The sequence below is a fragment of the Eubalaena glacialis genome, chromosome 2, assembly GCF_028564815.1.
Source record: "Eubalaena glacialis isolate mEubGla1 chromosome 2, mEubGla1.1.hap2.+ XY, whole genome shotgun sequence".
Taxonomy (NCBI): domain Eukaryota; kingdom Metazoa; phylum Chordata; class Mammalia; order Artiodactyla; family Balaenidae; genus Eubalaena; species Eubalaena glacialis.
Window position 1 is genome coordinate 158,040,825 of NC_083717.1, and position 18,230 is coordinate 158,059,054.

The following is an 18,230-nucleotide window of genomic DNA, read 5'->3' on the forward strand; positions in this document are numbered from 1 at the left end:
ACCACCAAAAAGTTATGACTTGCTTAAAGGCTCAGATGATGATTAGTGTTTTTAGCAAATAAGTATTTTTAAATTAAGGTATGTACATTTTTTAAGACATAATGCTACTGCACACTTAATGGACTACAGTATAATGTAAACATAACTTTTATATATATCTGGGAAACCAAAAAATTCATGTGACTTGCTTTATTGCGATACTCCCGTTACTGCCATGGTCTGGACCCAAACCTGCAATGTCCCCGAGGTATGCCTGTAGACCAGATTCTTACAGACAATTTAGTCTTTGTCTAGAACTCTTATCCCTGAGGCTGAAGTGACATTCAGAGTCACATCAGTGCCACAGATGAGGAGTAGCCCCTGCCTGCGGCCTCCTTTCTCAGACGCAGTTTCTTGGAACTGACCGATCAGAAAGAGCTCTGCTTGGACACCAGTTGTACAATACGTGACTGTGTAACGGGTTCCCCATCAGATTTAATCAAGGGAGACCACCATGCTAGGAGCAGGCTGGCAGTCGGAATCCCTTAGATGCAACCTGTCTGGTTCCATCCAGCAGAGGCAGCTTCTGGGTTTGGCAGTCTTGGGATCTAGGAGGATCGTGTCCTCATCCAAATGGATTAAGGAGCTTTGGTTCTCAGAGTATCCAACACGATCAGCTTTACAAAATCCCCTCAGCCTTGTGGCCCAGTTCATATAGCTACTTTTCTACTGTGCCCCTGATACCATTTTCCCAGCTTGCACTCTTGTTTCAGGATCCAGGTCTCTGCCTTAGATACTCACAGATCCTGGGTCGTTGCCTTTCAAACTGACCAGATAGTGAATCCCTCTTGACTTGCAGCTGTTCTTGGTTTGTGCCAATCCTCCTCACTCCTGGAGTCCTGTCTTTGTCCCACTAAGTGGGATCCTGTTACCAGCAGAGCTGTTCCTTTCCTGATTAGGTGCGGTAACATCTGTAAAGTGCCTGCAGTGTACCTAGGACTTAATCAACCCATTAATGGGAAACTGCACTTTCTGGACAGGTTATTTATTTGACTAATAAAACTTCTATCACCTTCAGGCACTCGGCCCCTCTCCTGGGTGAGTCTCCCTGATGGGAATCTAGATCCAGGTCTTGACCCCTCTGCTATGATTAGTTCCTCTATGGCTGTTGTCTTTTTCCATTTGGGCTGCTATGAAAGAATACCATAGACTGGGGGGCTTATAAACAACACAAATTTATTTCATACAGTTCTGAAGACAGTTCTCACAGTTTATAACATTCTGCCTTTGACCCCTCAAAACATGTCCTTCTCACAGGCAAAGTATATTCGTTCCTTCCCATCAGCCCTAAAAGTCTTAACTCGCTCCAGCTTAGTCCAAAGTCTCATCTAAATATCATCTAAATTAGTTATGAGTGAAACTCAAGGTGCACTTCATCCTGAGGGAAATTCCTCTTGTTTACCTAAAACAAATAGACTGACAGATATTTCACCAGCAAAGAGGGATTTATTTGGGATCAACAGAGAATTGCATTTCAGGGTCTGCACCCATGGGAGCCATGTGCAAGTCCCCGCACAGCAAGGAGAGAAGGATGCTTTTATAGAGGGGAAAGGGACGTTGGACGGGCTGTAGTAAACAGAGTCCATGGCTTTTCATTGGCTGAGGCCTTGCCAATAAAGGAGCCTTTCTTCTTCCTATTGGGCTCTGCCACCCCATCTGGTCTCCCAACTCTGTTTAATTTAGGTTTCTGTTTATTCGTTTTTTTACACTCTACAGCTGTGAACCCATGAAACCAAACAAATTATATGCTTTCAAAATACAGTGGTGGGACAGGTATAGGATAGACATATCCACTCCAAAAGAGAGAAATAGGAAAGAAGAAAGAAGTATTGGGTCCCAAGGAAGTCCGAAACCTAACAAGGCAAACAACATTAAACCTTAAGGCTTGAGAATAATCCTCTCTGGCTTGATGTTTTGCCTTCCAGGTCCACTGGGGTGGAATCATCACCCCTGGCTTGGCTGGACAGATTAGCAACTTTCTCTGTAAACAAAGAAACAAAGTAAGGATAGAGGTTAAATAACTTTCCGAAGATTATATGGCTAACAAGTGACAGAATCATTATTTAAGCTCAGGTCTATCTGACTACAAAGTCATGTTCCAATCATCATAATATTGCCTTCCCTGAAGACATATTTGAAACATGTATATTATAGAAGTAAAAAATGACTAACTTTGCTTTGTCTGTACCCCTTTCTCAAATGTAAAGGTTTACTCACAAAAATATTTTAAAAATTAACAAAACAACTGTAATTACCTTTAAGAAATGTATAAATGCCCAGGCTTTTATTATTATATTGAGAATCTTGTATCTAGTGTGGTATCTTTGTATATTTGCTGAAATAATATATCATTTTGTATGGAAGATACAGAAGTACACTTGTGTTTAATTATTTTCTCATATGCTTTTTTTAACTGTCTGAAAAAAGCAAATTTTAGTACCAATTGTTAACATAACTCTCAGTTAATTTTGTGATGACTTAGGTACTGTCTTCAGAAACAATCAGTTTCTGGCGTATGTATTGTCATGATGCTCTGCACCAGTGGCTGAAGTATGATACCACTGAGAACTTTCGTCCTTCAAAACCATAGAAACCTGGATGTTTATCTAGGATATGGTGCCAAATTTCCACTCTCTTTAATCAAAGGCAGAAGTGCAAAAGTAAGACTAGAAGGCTAGAATGTCAGGGGACTATTAAAGTTTGGGAAATGTCAGGGGGGGAATCTAGTTTCCTTTATTTTACCCCTTCCATTCATTGTAGGACAAAGCGTGCAGTTCCTGTCAGCGCTAAAAGTATCCTCTCCTTCTCTTTCTTTTCTCTTCACCCACTGGTAGCTTGTGTCAATGTAACAACAAAGTTCTTTGAATGTAATAAAAATTAGGTTACACACACACACATGTACATATATATTTTTTTCATTTAATTGAACAAGCATTTATTATGCCTTATGCAAAATGTCCTGAACTGGGAGAAAAAAAACACCTGAGTCTGTATCTCAGCTCTGCCAGTGTATCAGTCAGCTTCCAGGCAGGAGACAGAAACTGCCCCAGTTATTTTTTTTTTCCATTTAAAACATTTAAGTAATTTTAATTTTTTAAATTAAACTTGTAAATTTGAGATAATTGTAGATGCATATGCAGTTATAAGACATAATACAGAGAGATCCTATGTACCCTTTACTAAGTTTCCCCAACGGAAATATCTTGTAAAACTGTAGTGCACTATTGCAGTCAGGTTACAGACAATCATACAGTCAAGAGGAGGAACACTTCCATCACCAGACGATCCCTGGTTCTGTCATCGGATAGCCCTACCGCTTCCCTCTTGCTTCCACCCCCTCACGACCGCTAATATGTTCTCCATTTCTATAATTTTGTCATTTCGAAAATCTTATATAAATGAAATCATACAGTATGTAACCTTTTGGGATTGGTTATTTTCACTCAGCATAATTCTCTGGAGATTCGTTCAGATTCTTGCATGCATCAATAGTTTGTTCCCTTTTCTTGCTGAGTAGGATTCCATGGTATGGATGTACCACAGCTTGTTTAACTGTCACCTCTGAAGAACATCTGGGTAGTTTCTAGTTTTTGGCTATTATGCATAAAGTTGCTATAAACTTTTGTATAGGCTTTTTTGTGAACATAAGTTTTTATTTCTCAGGGTTAATTGCCCTGGAGTACAGTTGGTGGGTTGTATGTTAATTATGTATTTCATTTTTAAAGAAACTTTCAAACTGTTTTCCAGAGTGGCTGTACCATTTTACATCCTCACCCGTAATGTATGAGTGATCCAGTTTCTGCACATCCTTGCCAGCATTAGATGTTGCCTCTACTTTTTATTTTAGTCATTCTGATAGATATATAGTGGTATCACTTTGTGGTTTTCATTGGCATTTTCCTAATTGCTAATGGTATCGATCATCTTTTCTTGCGCTTATATGCCATCTGTATGTCATCTTTGCTGAAATATCTCTTCGTATCTTTTGCTCATTTTCTAAATAGCTTGTTTGGTTTTTTTTTACTGTCGAGTTTTGAGAGTTTTTAATATATTCTACACAGTAGTCATTTGTCAGATATGTGGTTTGCAAATATTTTCTCCCAAACTGTAGCTTGTTTTTCATCTCCTTAATGGGTCTTTTGCAGAGCAAAAGATTTAAATTTTGGTAAAATCCACTTTATCAATTTTTCCTTTCATGGATTGTGCTTTTGGTGTCAAAGTCTAAGAACTCTTTGCCTAGCACAAGATCCTGTAGATTTTCTCCTATTTTTTTCCTCAAAGTTTTATAGTGTTTTGGTTTACATTTAAGTCCATCATCCATTTAGGATTAGTTTTTGTATAAGGTGTGAGACTTGGATCAAGGTTTACGTTTTTGTCTATAAATGTCCAGTTGCTCCAGCACCATAAGTTGAAAAGGCTTCCATTCCTCCTTTGAACTGCTTGTTCATCTTTGTCAGAGCTCAGTTGGGTGTATTTGTCTGGGTTCACTTTGATCTATTGATCTGTGTGTCTGTCCCTCTGCCAGTTGATGTAATCTTTATTACTGTACCTATATGATGTTTTAAAATCAAGTAGACTGATTCTTCCCACTTTATTCTTCTTTTTTCAAATATTTTAGCTATTATAGTTCCTTTATTATTCCATATAAATTTTAGAATAATCCTGTCTATATCTACAAAAGTATTGCTGGGTTTGATAATAATTGCATTAAACCTGTACATCATTACTATGTTGTCTTCTGATCCATGAACTTAGTATGTCTCTGCATTTATTTAGATCTTCTTTGATTTCTTTAATCAGTATTTTATAGTTTTCAGAGTGTAGTTCCTGTGCATGTTTTGTTAGATTTACACTTAAGTATTCGATTTTTTGAGTAATTGTGAATGGTATACTATTAAAAATTTGTGTCCATGTATTCATTGTTGATATGGAGAAGTGAAATCGATTTTTATGTTTATCTTGTATCCTGTGACCTTTCTGAACCCACATATCAGTTCTAGGGGTGTTTTTGTAGATTCCTTGGGCTCTCTGACATAGATAATCATGTTGTCTGCAAATAAGGACACCTGAGACAGAGGGCTCCTTGTTACTGCTGGTTGGGGGTGGGCATTCTGCTTCCTGACAAGGTCTCTACTGACACCTCCCTGGCTTCTTCTTACAGCTCCCTAGGTAGCCTCCCCTGACATCATGGGGGTGTGTGTGTGTGTGTGTGTGTGTGTGTGCGTGTGCTTGTTACTGCCCAGCAGGAATGGAAGTCCCAGCTCTACTCGGCCTTCTTTTCCCTGGTTGGGGGAGAGTGGGGCTCCTGTTACAGCCTGGAGATGGTGGCTGTCTAGGCTCTACACTTGACCTTTGCTGGCACAGGTGGGCGTTGGGCCACAGTGTTTCCTATGGTATTTTGCTTCAGTGAGTGATTATTTCCTAAAAGTTTTCTGTCTTGGTAGGTTGTCCTATTCTTGGTTCTTGGGCTGAAGAGAGCAGGCTTTTCCTGGTCTGTGTCTGTGGATCTTACCAGCTTCTGACTTCTCCAGCACGTAGTCTGGGATATCCAAGGGAAAAAGAAAATTCAGGGAGCTCACCACCAGGCTGTCTTCAGGAGCTGATGCCCCCAGCCATTCTCCCTCCTTGAACTCCTCACTTTTCAGTCTTCTTAAGTCTGTTTTGTATATGATGTCCAGGGTTTTTAGTTGTGCTTAATGGAAAAATTATGTCTACTGCATATTCCCAGAAATGGAAGTCCCCTGTGGGTGTATAATTTTTAGTTTTTTATTTATGAGAAATCACTATTTTCAAATTTTATATAATCATTAAAAATGCTTGTATAAGATAGGTAAATTGAGTGGAAATATTAAGATTGCATTACTCGACACTCAAATTTTATTTTGTAGTTTAAGATCATTGGCCTTTTGGTAAAATAGTGTTTCACCTTCCATGTTAGAAATGACATGGGAGTTAGAATCATGAAAGATTAAACTAGAAGTCATATTAAAGATGTTTTAAAGTTCTGTCTGTTTTATTCAGATGAGCACTTAGGTTCTTCAAAATGACAAATATGATTCCTATTTGAGGAGTCTAGGAACTGTCATTTTTTTATACGATTGAATAGAGGTGCTTTTTTTTGGTAGAATATTATTTCACATGCACTAGAAAGATGGTTTTAGATCATTATAAATATTTCATCATGCAGAGTGGGACAAGGAATTTGGGTGTAGGATTATTAATAAATCAGATGGTTAGGATTCTAAAACGTTTTCATTGAGAAAGTGGGACAATAAGTCTTATTTGTCTGTATCAATATATCAAAACATGTTTCATATCATTTTTACAGATTGAAGTTGTTAAAGAAGAATTTAATGAACATTTAGAAGTTGTAGACAAGATTAACCAGATCTGCAAAAATCTACAATTTCATCTAAATAAAATGAGAAACTTTGAAGAGCCTCCTTTTGAGAAAGAGGCTAATATTATTGTGGATAGATGGCTTGATGTAAGTGATAATTTAACTGACTAGAAATTCTATTTAATAACAATTAAATTGATCTTTTGTATCTTTAATGTTTTTATCTAATTACAAAATTCAAAAGTGCTCATTATAAAAAATGTTCAAATAATATAAAGTTTATGACTTGGGATTTAGCTTTATGCCCAGAGTTAGGTACTATTGTACTAACAAATGAGTCTATACTCTTTTAGATATACAAGTGTATACTCAACTTATTTGAAATAAATTAGTTAATATATTATCCATCCATGCAGCCAGTTGATGTTCAACATTACATTTATTTAATATTTTAAAAATAATTTTTGGTTGAGTAGTAATGATATTTTTATGAATTATAAATTAAGAATTTGTGCTATATTTTGATCTGGGTTTTTGATATTTAAAATTTTTTTTAAATTTTTTTTTTTTTTTTTTTTGTCTGCGTTGGGTCTTCGTTGCTGTGCACGGGCTTTCTCTAGTTGCGGCGAGCGGGGGCTACTCTTCATTGCAGTGTGTGGGCTTCTCATTGCAGTGGCTTCTCTTGTTGCAGAGCATGGGCTCTAGGCACGCAGGCTTCAGTAGTTGTAGCGTGTGGGCTCAGTAGTTGCAGCATGCAGGTTCTAGGGCATGCAGGCTTCAGTAGTTGTGGCACACAGGCTCAGTAGTTGTGGCTCGCAGGCTCTAGAGCGCAGGCTTAGTAGTTGTGGCGCACGGGCTTAGTTGCTCCCCTGCATGTGGGATCTTCCCGGACCAGGGATCGAACCTGTGTCCCTTGCATTGGCAGGCGGATTCTTAACCACTGCACCACCAGGGAAGTCCCTGCTCTGGGTTTTTAAAAGCATCTTTTATTATTGTGGTTTAGAAAAGAGGAAAACCATTGCTTTCAACTGCATATAAACTGCAGCAAACCAGCTAAGTGTTTTTTTTGTAGAAGAAAGAACTACACAATATGTTAAAGCAAATTTTTTGTTGATGAATAAAGCAAATTATTTAGCAAGTAAAGGTAATCTAAAATTTTATTTTAAAGTTGTGTTTGACTGAAACAATTGTTCTTATGCTTTTTCACCACTAAATGTGTTACTTTTATTTTTTAATTATGATAGATAAATGAGAAGACAGAAGACTACTATGAAAATCTTGGTCGAGCTCTAGCTTTATGGGACAAGCTTTTTAACTTAAAAAATGGGATTGATGAGTGGACTGAAAAGATCCTTCAAAAAATGGAATTACATCAACTGACTGAAGAGGAAAGAGAAAAGCTGAAGGTTAATTAAACAGAAATAAAATATTTGTTCTTTTTGTAGATAGTTGACATTTTAATATCAAGTCTGCTTTCTTGAAGAGGGGTAGAGAAATCACAAAGAAATCTTTTATTTCTTTCATTATTCCTTGAGTGAGACCTGAATTCCATCGTTTTCTTTGTGGTATCCAGGAAGATGTTAGCAGGTATTATTAATCTGTGCTGTATACCTGAAACTAACACAACACTGTAAATCAACTATACTTCAAGTAAAGTAGAAAAATTAGGAAAAAACACAATGCTGAATATCAAAATCTTTATAGAGCTTCAAAAGAGGCTAGTTTTTTAAAACAGTGATCTCAGGTTTTGCCATTTAGAAAGAATTAAACTTATCTCTTGTAATGAAATAATACCATTTGCAGCTACATGGATGGACCTAGAGATAATCATACTAAGTGAAGTAAGTCAGAAAGAGAAAGACAAATACCATGTGATATCACTGATATGTGGAATCTAAAATATGACACAAATGAACTTAACTACAAAACAGAAACAGACTCACAAACAGAGAGAACAGACTTGTGGTTGCCAAGAGGGAGAGGGGGCGGGGGAGGGATGGATTGGGAGTTTGGGACTAGCAGATATAAATTGTTATATATAGAATGGATAAACAACAAGGTCGTATTGTATAGCACAGGGAACTATATTCTGTATCCTGTAATAAACCATAATGGAAAAGAAAAAAATAATTAAAAAATATTTTTAAAGTTATCTCTTTTAACTCTAAAAAGAATTCTTTCTATTGCTGGTTGTTTGCATATTATTAGTTTGGACCATATAAAATTACAATCTTTGTATGTCAAAAAACAGTTAAGTCTGACAGTTATATGTGGTTCAATGTAATATAAAAATGTATGCATGCGTGCATGATGGCTTTGCAGTATGCCACGTCTAATGTCTCAAGTCTCATTTTTTTTTCTCTAATTTTGGTCACTTTATTCACTTTTAAATTCACATATCCATTTTTTTTTATATACATATACATATATCCACTTTTTTTAGATTCTATTCCCGTATAGGTCATTACAGAGAATTGAGAAGAGTTCCCTGTGCTATATTATTTATTTATTTATTTATTTATTTTTGGCTCTGTTGGGTCTTCGTTGCTGCACGTGGGCTTTCTGTAGTTGTGGCGAGCGGGGGCTACTCTTCGTTGTGGTGCACGGGCTTCTCATTGCGGTGGCTTCTCTTGTTGCGGAGCACGGGGTCTAGGCGCGCGGGCTTCAGTAGTTGTGGCACGCGGGCTCAGTAGTTGTGGCTCGCGGGCTCTAGAGCGCAGGCTCAGCAGTTGTGGCGCACGGGCTTAGTTGCTCCGTGGCATGTGGGATCTTCCCAGACCAGGGCTCGAACCCGTGTCCCCTGCATTGGCAGGTGGATTCTTAACCACTGCGCCACCAGGGAAGCCCCACATATCCATTTTTATACTTTTGGAAAAAGACTTTCAAAATGTGTGGAGATTTATGAGTTTCCTGGGTATATTATGACAGTTGTGAAGTAAGATTTTGATTTTCTAAGTGAAATGAATTATCACTAAGTATTCCCTTAAATTTGTCTTGAGGGGCTTCCCTGGTGGCGCAGTGGTTGAGAATCTGCCTGCTAATGCAGGGGACATGGGTTCGATCCCTGGTCTGGGAAGATCCCACATGCCGCAGAGCAACTGGGCCCGTGAGCCACAGCTACTGAGCCTGCGCGTCTGGAGCCTGTGCTCCGCAACGAGAGAGACCACGATAGTGAGAGGCCCGCGCACCGCGATGAAGAGTGGCCCCCGCTTGCTGCAACTAGAGAAAGCCCTCGCACAGAAACGAAGACCCAACACAGCCAAAAATAAATAAATAAAAATAAATTAAAAGTTAAAAAAAAATTTGTCTTGAGATACAGGTTATTTAAAAATTTGAAGTTAAGGATTATAACGGCTACCGTGTGGGCCAAATTCTGCCAACATGGTGTGTGTGTGTGTGTGTGTGTGTGTGTGTGTGTGTGTGTGTGTGTTGGCTTTATATGTTTATGTGTATGTTTATATGTACAGAGCTATGAGATGTCATGCCTTTAGGCAGTCACTGCATTCTGCTGTGGCGCAGGCCTGGCCCCTCTCGTTTTATTGCTAGAGTGTTTCACTCAGTTATAACATATGCCTGACCCATGAAGACACTTAGTTTTGCAACTCCCAGGACTGTATCAAAAATCAAGTGATTAGGGGAAATTCAAAGGCTCTTTCAGTTTCTATATATTTTCAATAGCAATCAGGGGTACCAGAAAATAAGGTATAAAATAAAAAGATATTTTCCATTAACATTGTGTGTTTTAGGAGGAGTTACAAGTCCATGAACAAAAACTTTCAGAATTTTCTAAAAGAGTGGCTAAGATACAGTTCCTGCTTCAAAGCAGTGAAATACCTCTTGAATTACAGGTAAGAAAATTTTTATTTTAAAGTTGCAATTAAAGATGCTCTATATCTTCTAAAGTAATGCTCATAAACCAGAATTCTAAAACTTAAACCTAAAATAAAATTAGGATCATTATTTGATTCATCTTTAGTCATGTCCAACCAAATTTTTAATAGCCAGCAGTTTATCATATTTGTCCCATTTTAGAATGAATAATTTTTTGCATTCTCTTATTCTCATTTCATTTATTTCACAGGCCTCTTGTGCAGTGGGGGAGATGTTACCTTGCTTCCATGTAAAGTAACAAGGGTTTCCTCATAAGTGTCTTGGGCATAGGAAGGAGAATATGGCTCAAGAGATTCCAAGTTTATTAGTTGCTAGATGGAGTAACAGGGAGATTGCCCCAAGTGTGATTTTCTATTGTGTGAAGAGATTTGTTAGACTTTTATTTAAATCAAAGTGCAAAGTGCCTGAATATAAGCTCTGGAGTCAGACTTTCTGGGGGAGGGCCTGGCTCTGCTGTCAGACAACTTTGTGATCTTGGGCAAGTTACTTACCCTTCTTAAGCCTGTATTTTGTATATAAAGTGCTTACCATGATGTTGTGTACGTAATACACACTTAATAAGTGCTGGCTATTTAATTTTTTTTCTATATGTTTTAATATGTTTTCCAATAAGCACCATGAGACAGCACCTCAACTGGTATGCTAAATAAAACTTGTTTTAAGGGGAAGATTCACTTAGTCTCTTAGAAAAAAATAAGAATGTCAATTTCAGTTTTTTTCACGTTACTGTTTTTTTTAAAGGCAATATTTGAATTGTATCAGTGATGTAGAACAAGGAAGAATCAGAAAGAGAGAAGTTATTTCACGTTGAAATGAAACGAAGTTTCAACTCATTCTTCAGCAGTGCAGTTGTCTTATAATCTAGTTAAATCAAGTCCATTACAGTACATCATATGTTTCATGATTTCAGGTCATGGAGTCCTCTATTTTGAACAAGATAGAACATGTGAAAATGCGTTTAACAGGAGAATCCAACTGCAGTGCACTCGGTGGCAGCACAGCTGAGTTAAGGGAGGATCTCGACCAGGCTAAGACCCAGATTGGAATGACTGAGTCCCTCTTAAATGCCCTTTCTCCTTCTGACAGCTTGGAGATCTTTACTAAACTAGAGGTACTTCCCAGCTACTTCTCTTCTGTGGTTCAGATTTATTTTCACACTTGTTTCTGATGGTCTTGTCCTCTTGAGGTTAATAATTATTATAAAAATAGTATAAAAAAATGAAAGTCTGGGGGAAAAACTCAGCAAAACAATTTGTGTATATTTAACTGTTTCACCTTTGAATTGCTTTGTGGACAGTCATTATTTGATATTAAATTGCATTGCATTATACATTTACTAGCTAAGAGAAAGCAGATCTACCCAATAAAAAATCATCTAGATTTTTATAGAAACAATGGATACCTAATATGTTTTGTGTAGATTGATCCCATTTTTAAGACTTCAGTGTTGTTTGTTTGTTTATATATTTAGGAGATTCAACAGCAAATTCTACAGCAGAAACACAGTATGATATTACTTGAGAATCAAATAGGTTGTCTGACTCCTGAACTCTCTGAATTAAAAAAGCAATACGAAAGTGTCAGTGATTTATTTAATACCAAAAAAAGTGTTTTGCAAGATCACTTCTCTAAGTTACTGAATGGTGAGTGCAATGTTTCTCTTACTGCGCCTGGGAATCTTGAGGTATGAATAAGTACTGTGAGCACAAAGGCTAGTTAATCTAAGCTTCACTTAGAGATGGTTGCACACACTCTATTTAAGGAAATAATATTCAGATAAATCTTTTAGGAACAAACACTCACTGATCTATGCCTATCGTAAATAACATCTCTTTTGTTCAAGTACCAGATCTTTTTCTCATGAAGGAGAGTCACGAGGGTCCTAGTGTTTGACCTGCTCCCTGTGGTCAAGAGTCTGGGGACATGCCTGTGAGCGGGCTGCCCCTGCAGGTGTCTTTGGGTGTCCTGTATGCTTGGAAAGGAGGTTTGGTGTAGAAAATATGCCACAATTGTCGCGTCGGCTCCATTAACCCTCAAAATTAGGTTTTAGTTTATTATCACTTTACAGTGACTCGTACCCATGGCATAGGAAGCAAGTTTCAAAATATTTTACTTTAACAAGGTTTGTGACATCTTCCTTGAATGAATATAGCTTCTTTTGTTTTTTTCCTGCAGATCAGTGCAAGAACTTTAATGATTGGTTTGGCAACGTTAAAATGAACCTTAAGGAGTGTTTTGAACCATCACAAACAAAAAAGAGTGTGGAACAAAAACTACAAAAACTTTCTGTAAGAAGACACGTTTAAATTTCAATCAAAATTTATCAAAATTAAAATGCTGGAGATAGAACTATATATAAGTAGATAGGGCAATAATTATTTTGACTTAGTAATTTCCCTACATAGAGATAATATTTCCAAAAAACCTGGCCTTTCCCCAAATACTGGGTTGGCCAAAAAGTTCGTTCGGGGTTTTCCATAACATCTACGGGAAACCCGAACTAACTTTTTGGCCAACCCAGTATTTTTAACACTCTGTGTTTACTGGGTAAGGGTGTAAGTGACTTAAAAAGGTTCTGTTTTCACAACTATTCTAAGATGCTGTTTAACTTAACGATTGCTGGTGAATTCAGTTGTGTTAAAATCATATTTGATTAAAAAAAAAGGCTTTACCTAATTTGGACTTTGAAACTCCTTTACTTTCTATAAGAGATTGCTTGACTTTTTAAAAAGTTTTTTCCCAGACATATTTCTTTTAAAAATTGTAGTTGAACTTTAATACACTGCTGATGGGAGTGGAGGGGAAGATAGCCTGAAATAAGAGGCAATAATGTGGGCATTTCAAATGCTTATGGCACCTTTAATTCTTGATCACTTTATGGTAGATTATCAAGTACTTTAGGCTTTGGTGATAAGTTATGCTCTCAGACTTATCAGTGGCATTAAATGTTCCCAGTTTAATTCCTTGCTTTGATGATACTATTCTTTATTGACAAAATCACCTTTCTTCTCTGCTTTTAAATTATAGTTCCAACTTTTTTTTTAAACTTTGCCCATTGCATGGGTCTCAACAATTGATGCGCAAACCTTGAAACACAAACATTGAAATAAAATTCTGATTTGGACAAAGTTAAATAGAGAATAGGCTGTTTAGTTTTACATATTGATTGCCAGAAAGGAGCAAGTATTTAGGAGAAGCTGAGCAGAGCCAGGATAGGAAAATGTGGCTTTCCCGGTCTAACTCCCACTGACCCACATGGTGGCATCATTTTGCTTGATATGAGTCCCAGAAAGTCAGATACAAATACAAATGTACACACACATTCTAGAACCAACATAAATTGTCTTTTGATCATTTGCTATTGCACTTAGCCGCCTCTCCATAGCAACTTCTTTTATGTAGGATGTTATGAAGATGGCATGTCTATGTACCATCTTGGGAAAGTGTCACTGGGGTGGCAGGGACCATACTGAGACTTGCCCATAGGATATAATTGACTTTTTGTCTTTCTTAAGGATTTCTTGACTCTTGAAGGAAGAGGCAGTGAAATACAGCAGGTGGGAACTGTACTGAATCATGTGAAAAATCATCTGCCCAAAGCACCTGTTAAGAAGCTTAACAGTTGGATCATAAGTCAAGAAATTGAATTAGAAAAAATGGAGTCCATATGCCAGGCACGAGCAAAGGAGCTTGATGAGTGCTTGCAGCAGCTACTGAGGTAGGAAATAAAGGTGATGTCTAATAGCATGTTTGCTGATGATATCTTCATACATACTCTGCCTCAGTACAGCTAGCAGTGGGATACACATACACACAAATTTCAAAAATAAAATATGTAGTTTCAAACCCAAGTTTGGCTCTAGGAATATAGAAGTTTGGAGAGTTCTTCAAATTATGGCCAAGATTCAGGGGAGAGTCCAGAAATATTTTCTGTTTGTTTGTTTGTTTCCTGTTCTTTATGATATATATGTATGGCTCATTAGAATTCCACTATAATACATGTTATTATTATTCAGATTTTAATGTTACAAATTAAATTTTCTCTAAAGAAACCAAAAAAATGTAGTAAAAAACCTGGTTGGCTCACAAGATTTGTGCCAACCTTCTCTTCAGATAAACACTTTTTGCTGATTTTATATTCCAATGTGTGTGATATTGTTTTAGACTCCAGAATGACCACAGAAACCTGAGTAAGTGGTTGACTAATCAAGAAGAGAAATGGAAAGAAATGGAAGGAACAAGAGAGAAAACTGAGCTATTTTGCCAAGCTCTAGCTAGAAAGAGGTATAGCTGATCTTGCATGAAATGTATTTCTGGGGAATATGGTTTCTCAAGTGGTGTCGTGGCTCCTATAAACTTCCAATGATATTTGAAATTTACAGGGAGCAATTCGAATCTATGGCCCAGTTGAACAACTCTGTGAAGGAATATGGGATTACTGAGGAAGAAGAAATAGTAACGGAATCAACACATTTGATCAATAGATACCAGACATTATTGGGACAAGTATGTGAAATTGACGAAGAGGATAAGTTACCTCGTGCCAAGGACCAGAGCTTTAATGATCTTGCACATGATGTAATTCGTTGGATAACAGGGATTAAAGAGTCCCTGATGGTTTTGAATTCATCTGAAGGCAAAATGCCCCTTGAGGAAAGAATCCAAAAAATAAAGGTATAACTGTGGAAACTAAATTTCGGAGGTCAGAGTGAACTCTAATTTTGAAAAGATTTAGCGGAAAACTGCAAAGATTTGTTTTTTAATGGAAAATAGGATCACTGCAGATTGGTTGAAGGAATTCAGATGACTGAGCTTGCAAAAGAGAAGGGCTATGATGGATCTAAACTTATTGTAATGCATAGAGAAGGGAGAAAGTATATCCTCTCTTTGTGAGAGCAATGCCCAATCATTGTCCATCTTCACTGAGTGCAGGAGAAATGAAATTAAAAAGATAAATTAGAGCTGCAGCAGGTGGAAATTTGCTAGGACATTAAAAGAATGTATGTCAGTACATCAGAGGCATCGGCAATGTCAAGGTGAGGGCTGGAGAGGAACTCGTCTTCAGAGTGGATACGTATGGTTCCTAAAGAATATTAGATACTAAGTGGGTTGTGTGGTTCTTAGTTTATCAGATACCGAGTGCAGAGGATGATGCGGTCAAGCCATGAGGGTTCGTTTGACATACTGAAGTAATCAGAATCATTTGGGATTATATCTGAAAGGTTTTCCAGGGAAGGTGAATCTGGAGTAGTGTTTCCAAGAAGGGAGGAACTTGATTGTTTGGAGCAAAAGAGGAAAATAAAATTGCAGGGAATGAGAATTAATTACGTTGTGGTGGAGAAACAGTAGTTGGCTTGAGGCACTCTGCATTTTCCTATGGGAAGCCATAAACCCAATCTTGGGTGTATAGAAGTGTCTTGTTCAGGTTGTTACCCTAACTCTTTATTTATAAATAATGGTACAGATTGGAAGGAGGATTTGCCAGGGATTTTTTGGCATATAATTTCTTTGAGGGCAATTGAGAATCAAGAGAAGAGTAGGAATGCAACCAGATCAATGTGACGAATGCTTACTGAGAACCAGTTCTATACAACTTGAAGGATGTCTTTGTATTTGGGGAATATATAAAAATGAAAGGGTAATTTTGAAATCTACTCTGCAGTTAGAATCTCTGAATAATGTTTATAAATAAAAACATATCATATGAAATATCCCTGAGTGGTATGAATGAGATTTTAAGATCTTTTTTATTTGATTTAGGAAATCATTTTACTGAAGCCTGAAGGGGACGCTAAAATACAGACCATCGTGAGTCAGGCTGAGAGCAGCAAGGCTCCGATGGTTCCAAAGACCCTTACTGACATCAAGAGCCAGTGGGACAACACACTCCATTTAGCCAACACATATCTAAGGTAAAGGGCATGCCTTCACCACTTTCATGGTTTTTCATTGCACAATGAAGCCATAACAAGTATGTTTTGTCTGCCTTCTGGTTGTGGATATAACATATCTGTTGGAGAGAAAGTAAGTAATATCAGGGGCAATCACAGTGTTGAGGCAGAAGCGAAGAATAGTCCTCTGCGTCAGATATGAAACATGCTGTCATAACTCAGTGGCAGTGTTTACTTTGGCTGGTGCATCAACCCGTGGGGCCCTTGGTAACAAATTAACATTGTCTACCTCATTCCACCTTCAACACTCCCCTTCTGTACCAAAACCCCCTTTCCCCAGACAACCTCAGTATCTTCCTGGTATTACTGCAGGATAATTCACGCTTTTAAATATATATGCTAAGAGATTCTTAAATGTGTAAACATTGATAAACGTTGTCTGAATTTAATGGGCATAATTCTGATGAAAATTCTTAATTCATATGTCTTAAATGACACATTTAATATTTGGTGGAAATGTAAATTTTATATTTTTCTAAGAAAAACAGATCAAAACAAATATAAGCTATAGAAAACATAAACTAGTTAGTTGGCCAATATACTGAATGCTTATTTATTTACTTATATGAAAAAGAAAAACATGGAATATTATAATTATATTTAAACAATAAAAACTGGAATAGTTTGAAATCTAAATTATTAAATATTTGTTCTCAGATCAAATTATGTGACAAAAAACAATACTTTTTTAAAGTAATACCACAACTAATTTTAATCTTGATTTCTGAGCTAAACTTAGTGCTGTTTAGAATGTTATAATGCCAAAGAAGTCCCTGGGAATAATGTACAGTAGTGTTATTTTAATGCTTTTTATAATAATGCATGTATTATAAGATTTTGATATATCATTTCATTTGTAAAATACTTTGTTAAATTTAGCCATCAGGAAAAGCTTCTACTAGAAGGCGAGAAGTATTTGCAAAGTAAAGAGGATCTGAGATTAATGCTCACAGAACTAAAAAAGAAACAAGAAGTGGGCTTTGCTCTGCAGCATGGTTTGCAGGAGAAGAAAGCTCAATTAAAAATTTATAAGAAATTCCTCCAGAAAGCACAAGATTTGACATCCTTACTAGAGGAGTTAAAATCTCAAGGAAATTACCTCTTAGAGTGCACTAAAAATCCCAACTTTAGTGAAGAGCCGTGGCTGGAAATAAAGCATCTACATGAAAGTCTTCTTCAACAACTACAGGTGAAATGATCAAAATAAAATTTTAAATGATTGTCCTAATTATGCATAATTATGTAATATTTGTATATAGGACCATTGTTTTGTTCTTTTGGTAAATCAAAAGCTTTTAAAATTTATCAGTTTTAGATACAAATACTAACCACTCAAGATGGAGCAATCAATTTGGTCAGTTTTGCTAGAGAAATCCAGTGTGTATTATTTGATAATAGTGTTATTTCCTCTCATCAAAGTTCCCCTCATAAGGGGTTGGAAGGATTAAGATATGTTTAGGCATCTTTATGTAGGTAACAGTGTCAAAGTTGTCCATGCAGCATCCATCTATCCATCCATTCATCCATGCTTGCATTCATCCGTCTTTCCATTCACATATCCATCCATCTATCATCTATTATAATAGTTATATCCATTATTCTGTATAAACCTTATCAGGTTTCTCCCTTGAGTCTTTCCACATGATCTGCAGTAAAAGAATTAAGAGGTAAAATGTCATCTTGTCATGAGGCATATTATTCTCTTAAGAGAATTGTTTATAATTCTTTGCATACTGAAAGCCAGATTCAATATAAGGATTACCTGGATAAGAAATCTTGCTTATACAGATAGCAGGAGTTGTGCAGGGGTGAAGATTATAGCCACTTGGCTGTAAGTTATTTAGTTTAATAATTGCTGTTCTTTTCTGATCAGGTGCAGTCACCTTATTTTCTTATTCCAGGGAGAGAACCTGAAGGTGGTTTTGCTCTTGAGTTAGGATTACTTTTTCCTAACACACAATTTTGGAGTTTGAGTCTTAGGAAAGGAATCTGAGGTTAGGTTGATTTCA

General features: G+C 36.9%; 1 protein-coding gene across 1 annotated transcript in view; it reads left to right on the forward strand.

Moving 5' to 3' along the window:
* SYNE2 (spectrin repeat containing nuclear envelope protein 2) overlaps window positions 1-18,230 on the forward strand; it is a 318,208-nt gene that overhangs the window by 143,383 nt on the left and 156,595 nt on the right. The window contains exons 33-43 of the mRNA XM_061180891.1: window positions 6,368-6,526; window positions 7,624-7,785; window positions 10,126-10,227; window positions 11,181-11,381; window positions 11,742-11,913; window positions 12,446-12,558; window positions 13,786-13,988; window positions 14,435-14,554; window positions 14,653-14,944; window positions 16,031-16,182; window positions 17,101-17,410. Coding sequence (XP_061036874.1) covers window positions 6,368-6,526; window positions 7,624-7,785; window positions 10,126-10,227; window positions 11,181-11,381; window positions 11,742-11,913; window positions 12,446-12,558; window positions 13,786-13,988; window positions 14,435-14,554; window positions 14,653-14,944; window positions 16,031-16,182; window positions 17,101-17,410 — 1,986 coding nt within the window. The remainder of the gene's footprint in view (window positions 1-6,367; window positions 6,527-7,623; window positions 7,786-10,125; window positions 10,228-11,180; window positions 11,382-11,741; window positions 11,914-12,445; window positions 12,559-13,785; window positions 13,989-14,434; window positions 14,555-14,652; window positions 14,945-16,030; window positions 16,183-17,100; window positions 17,411-18,230) is intronic.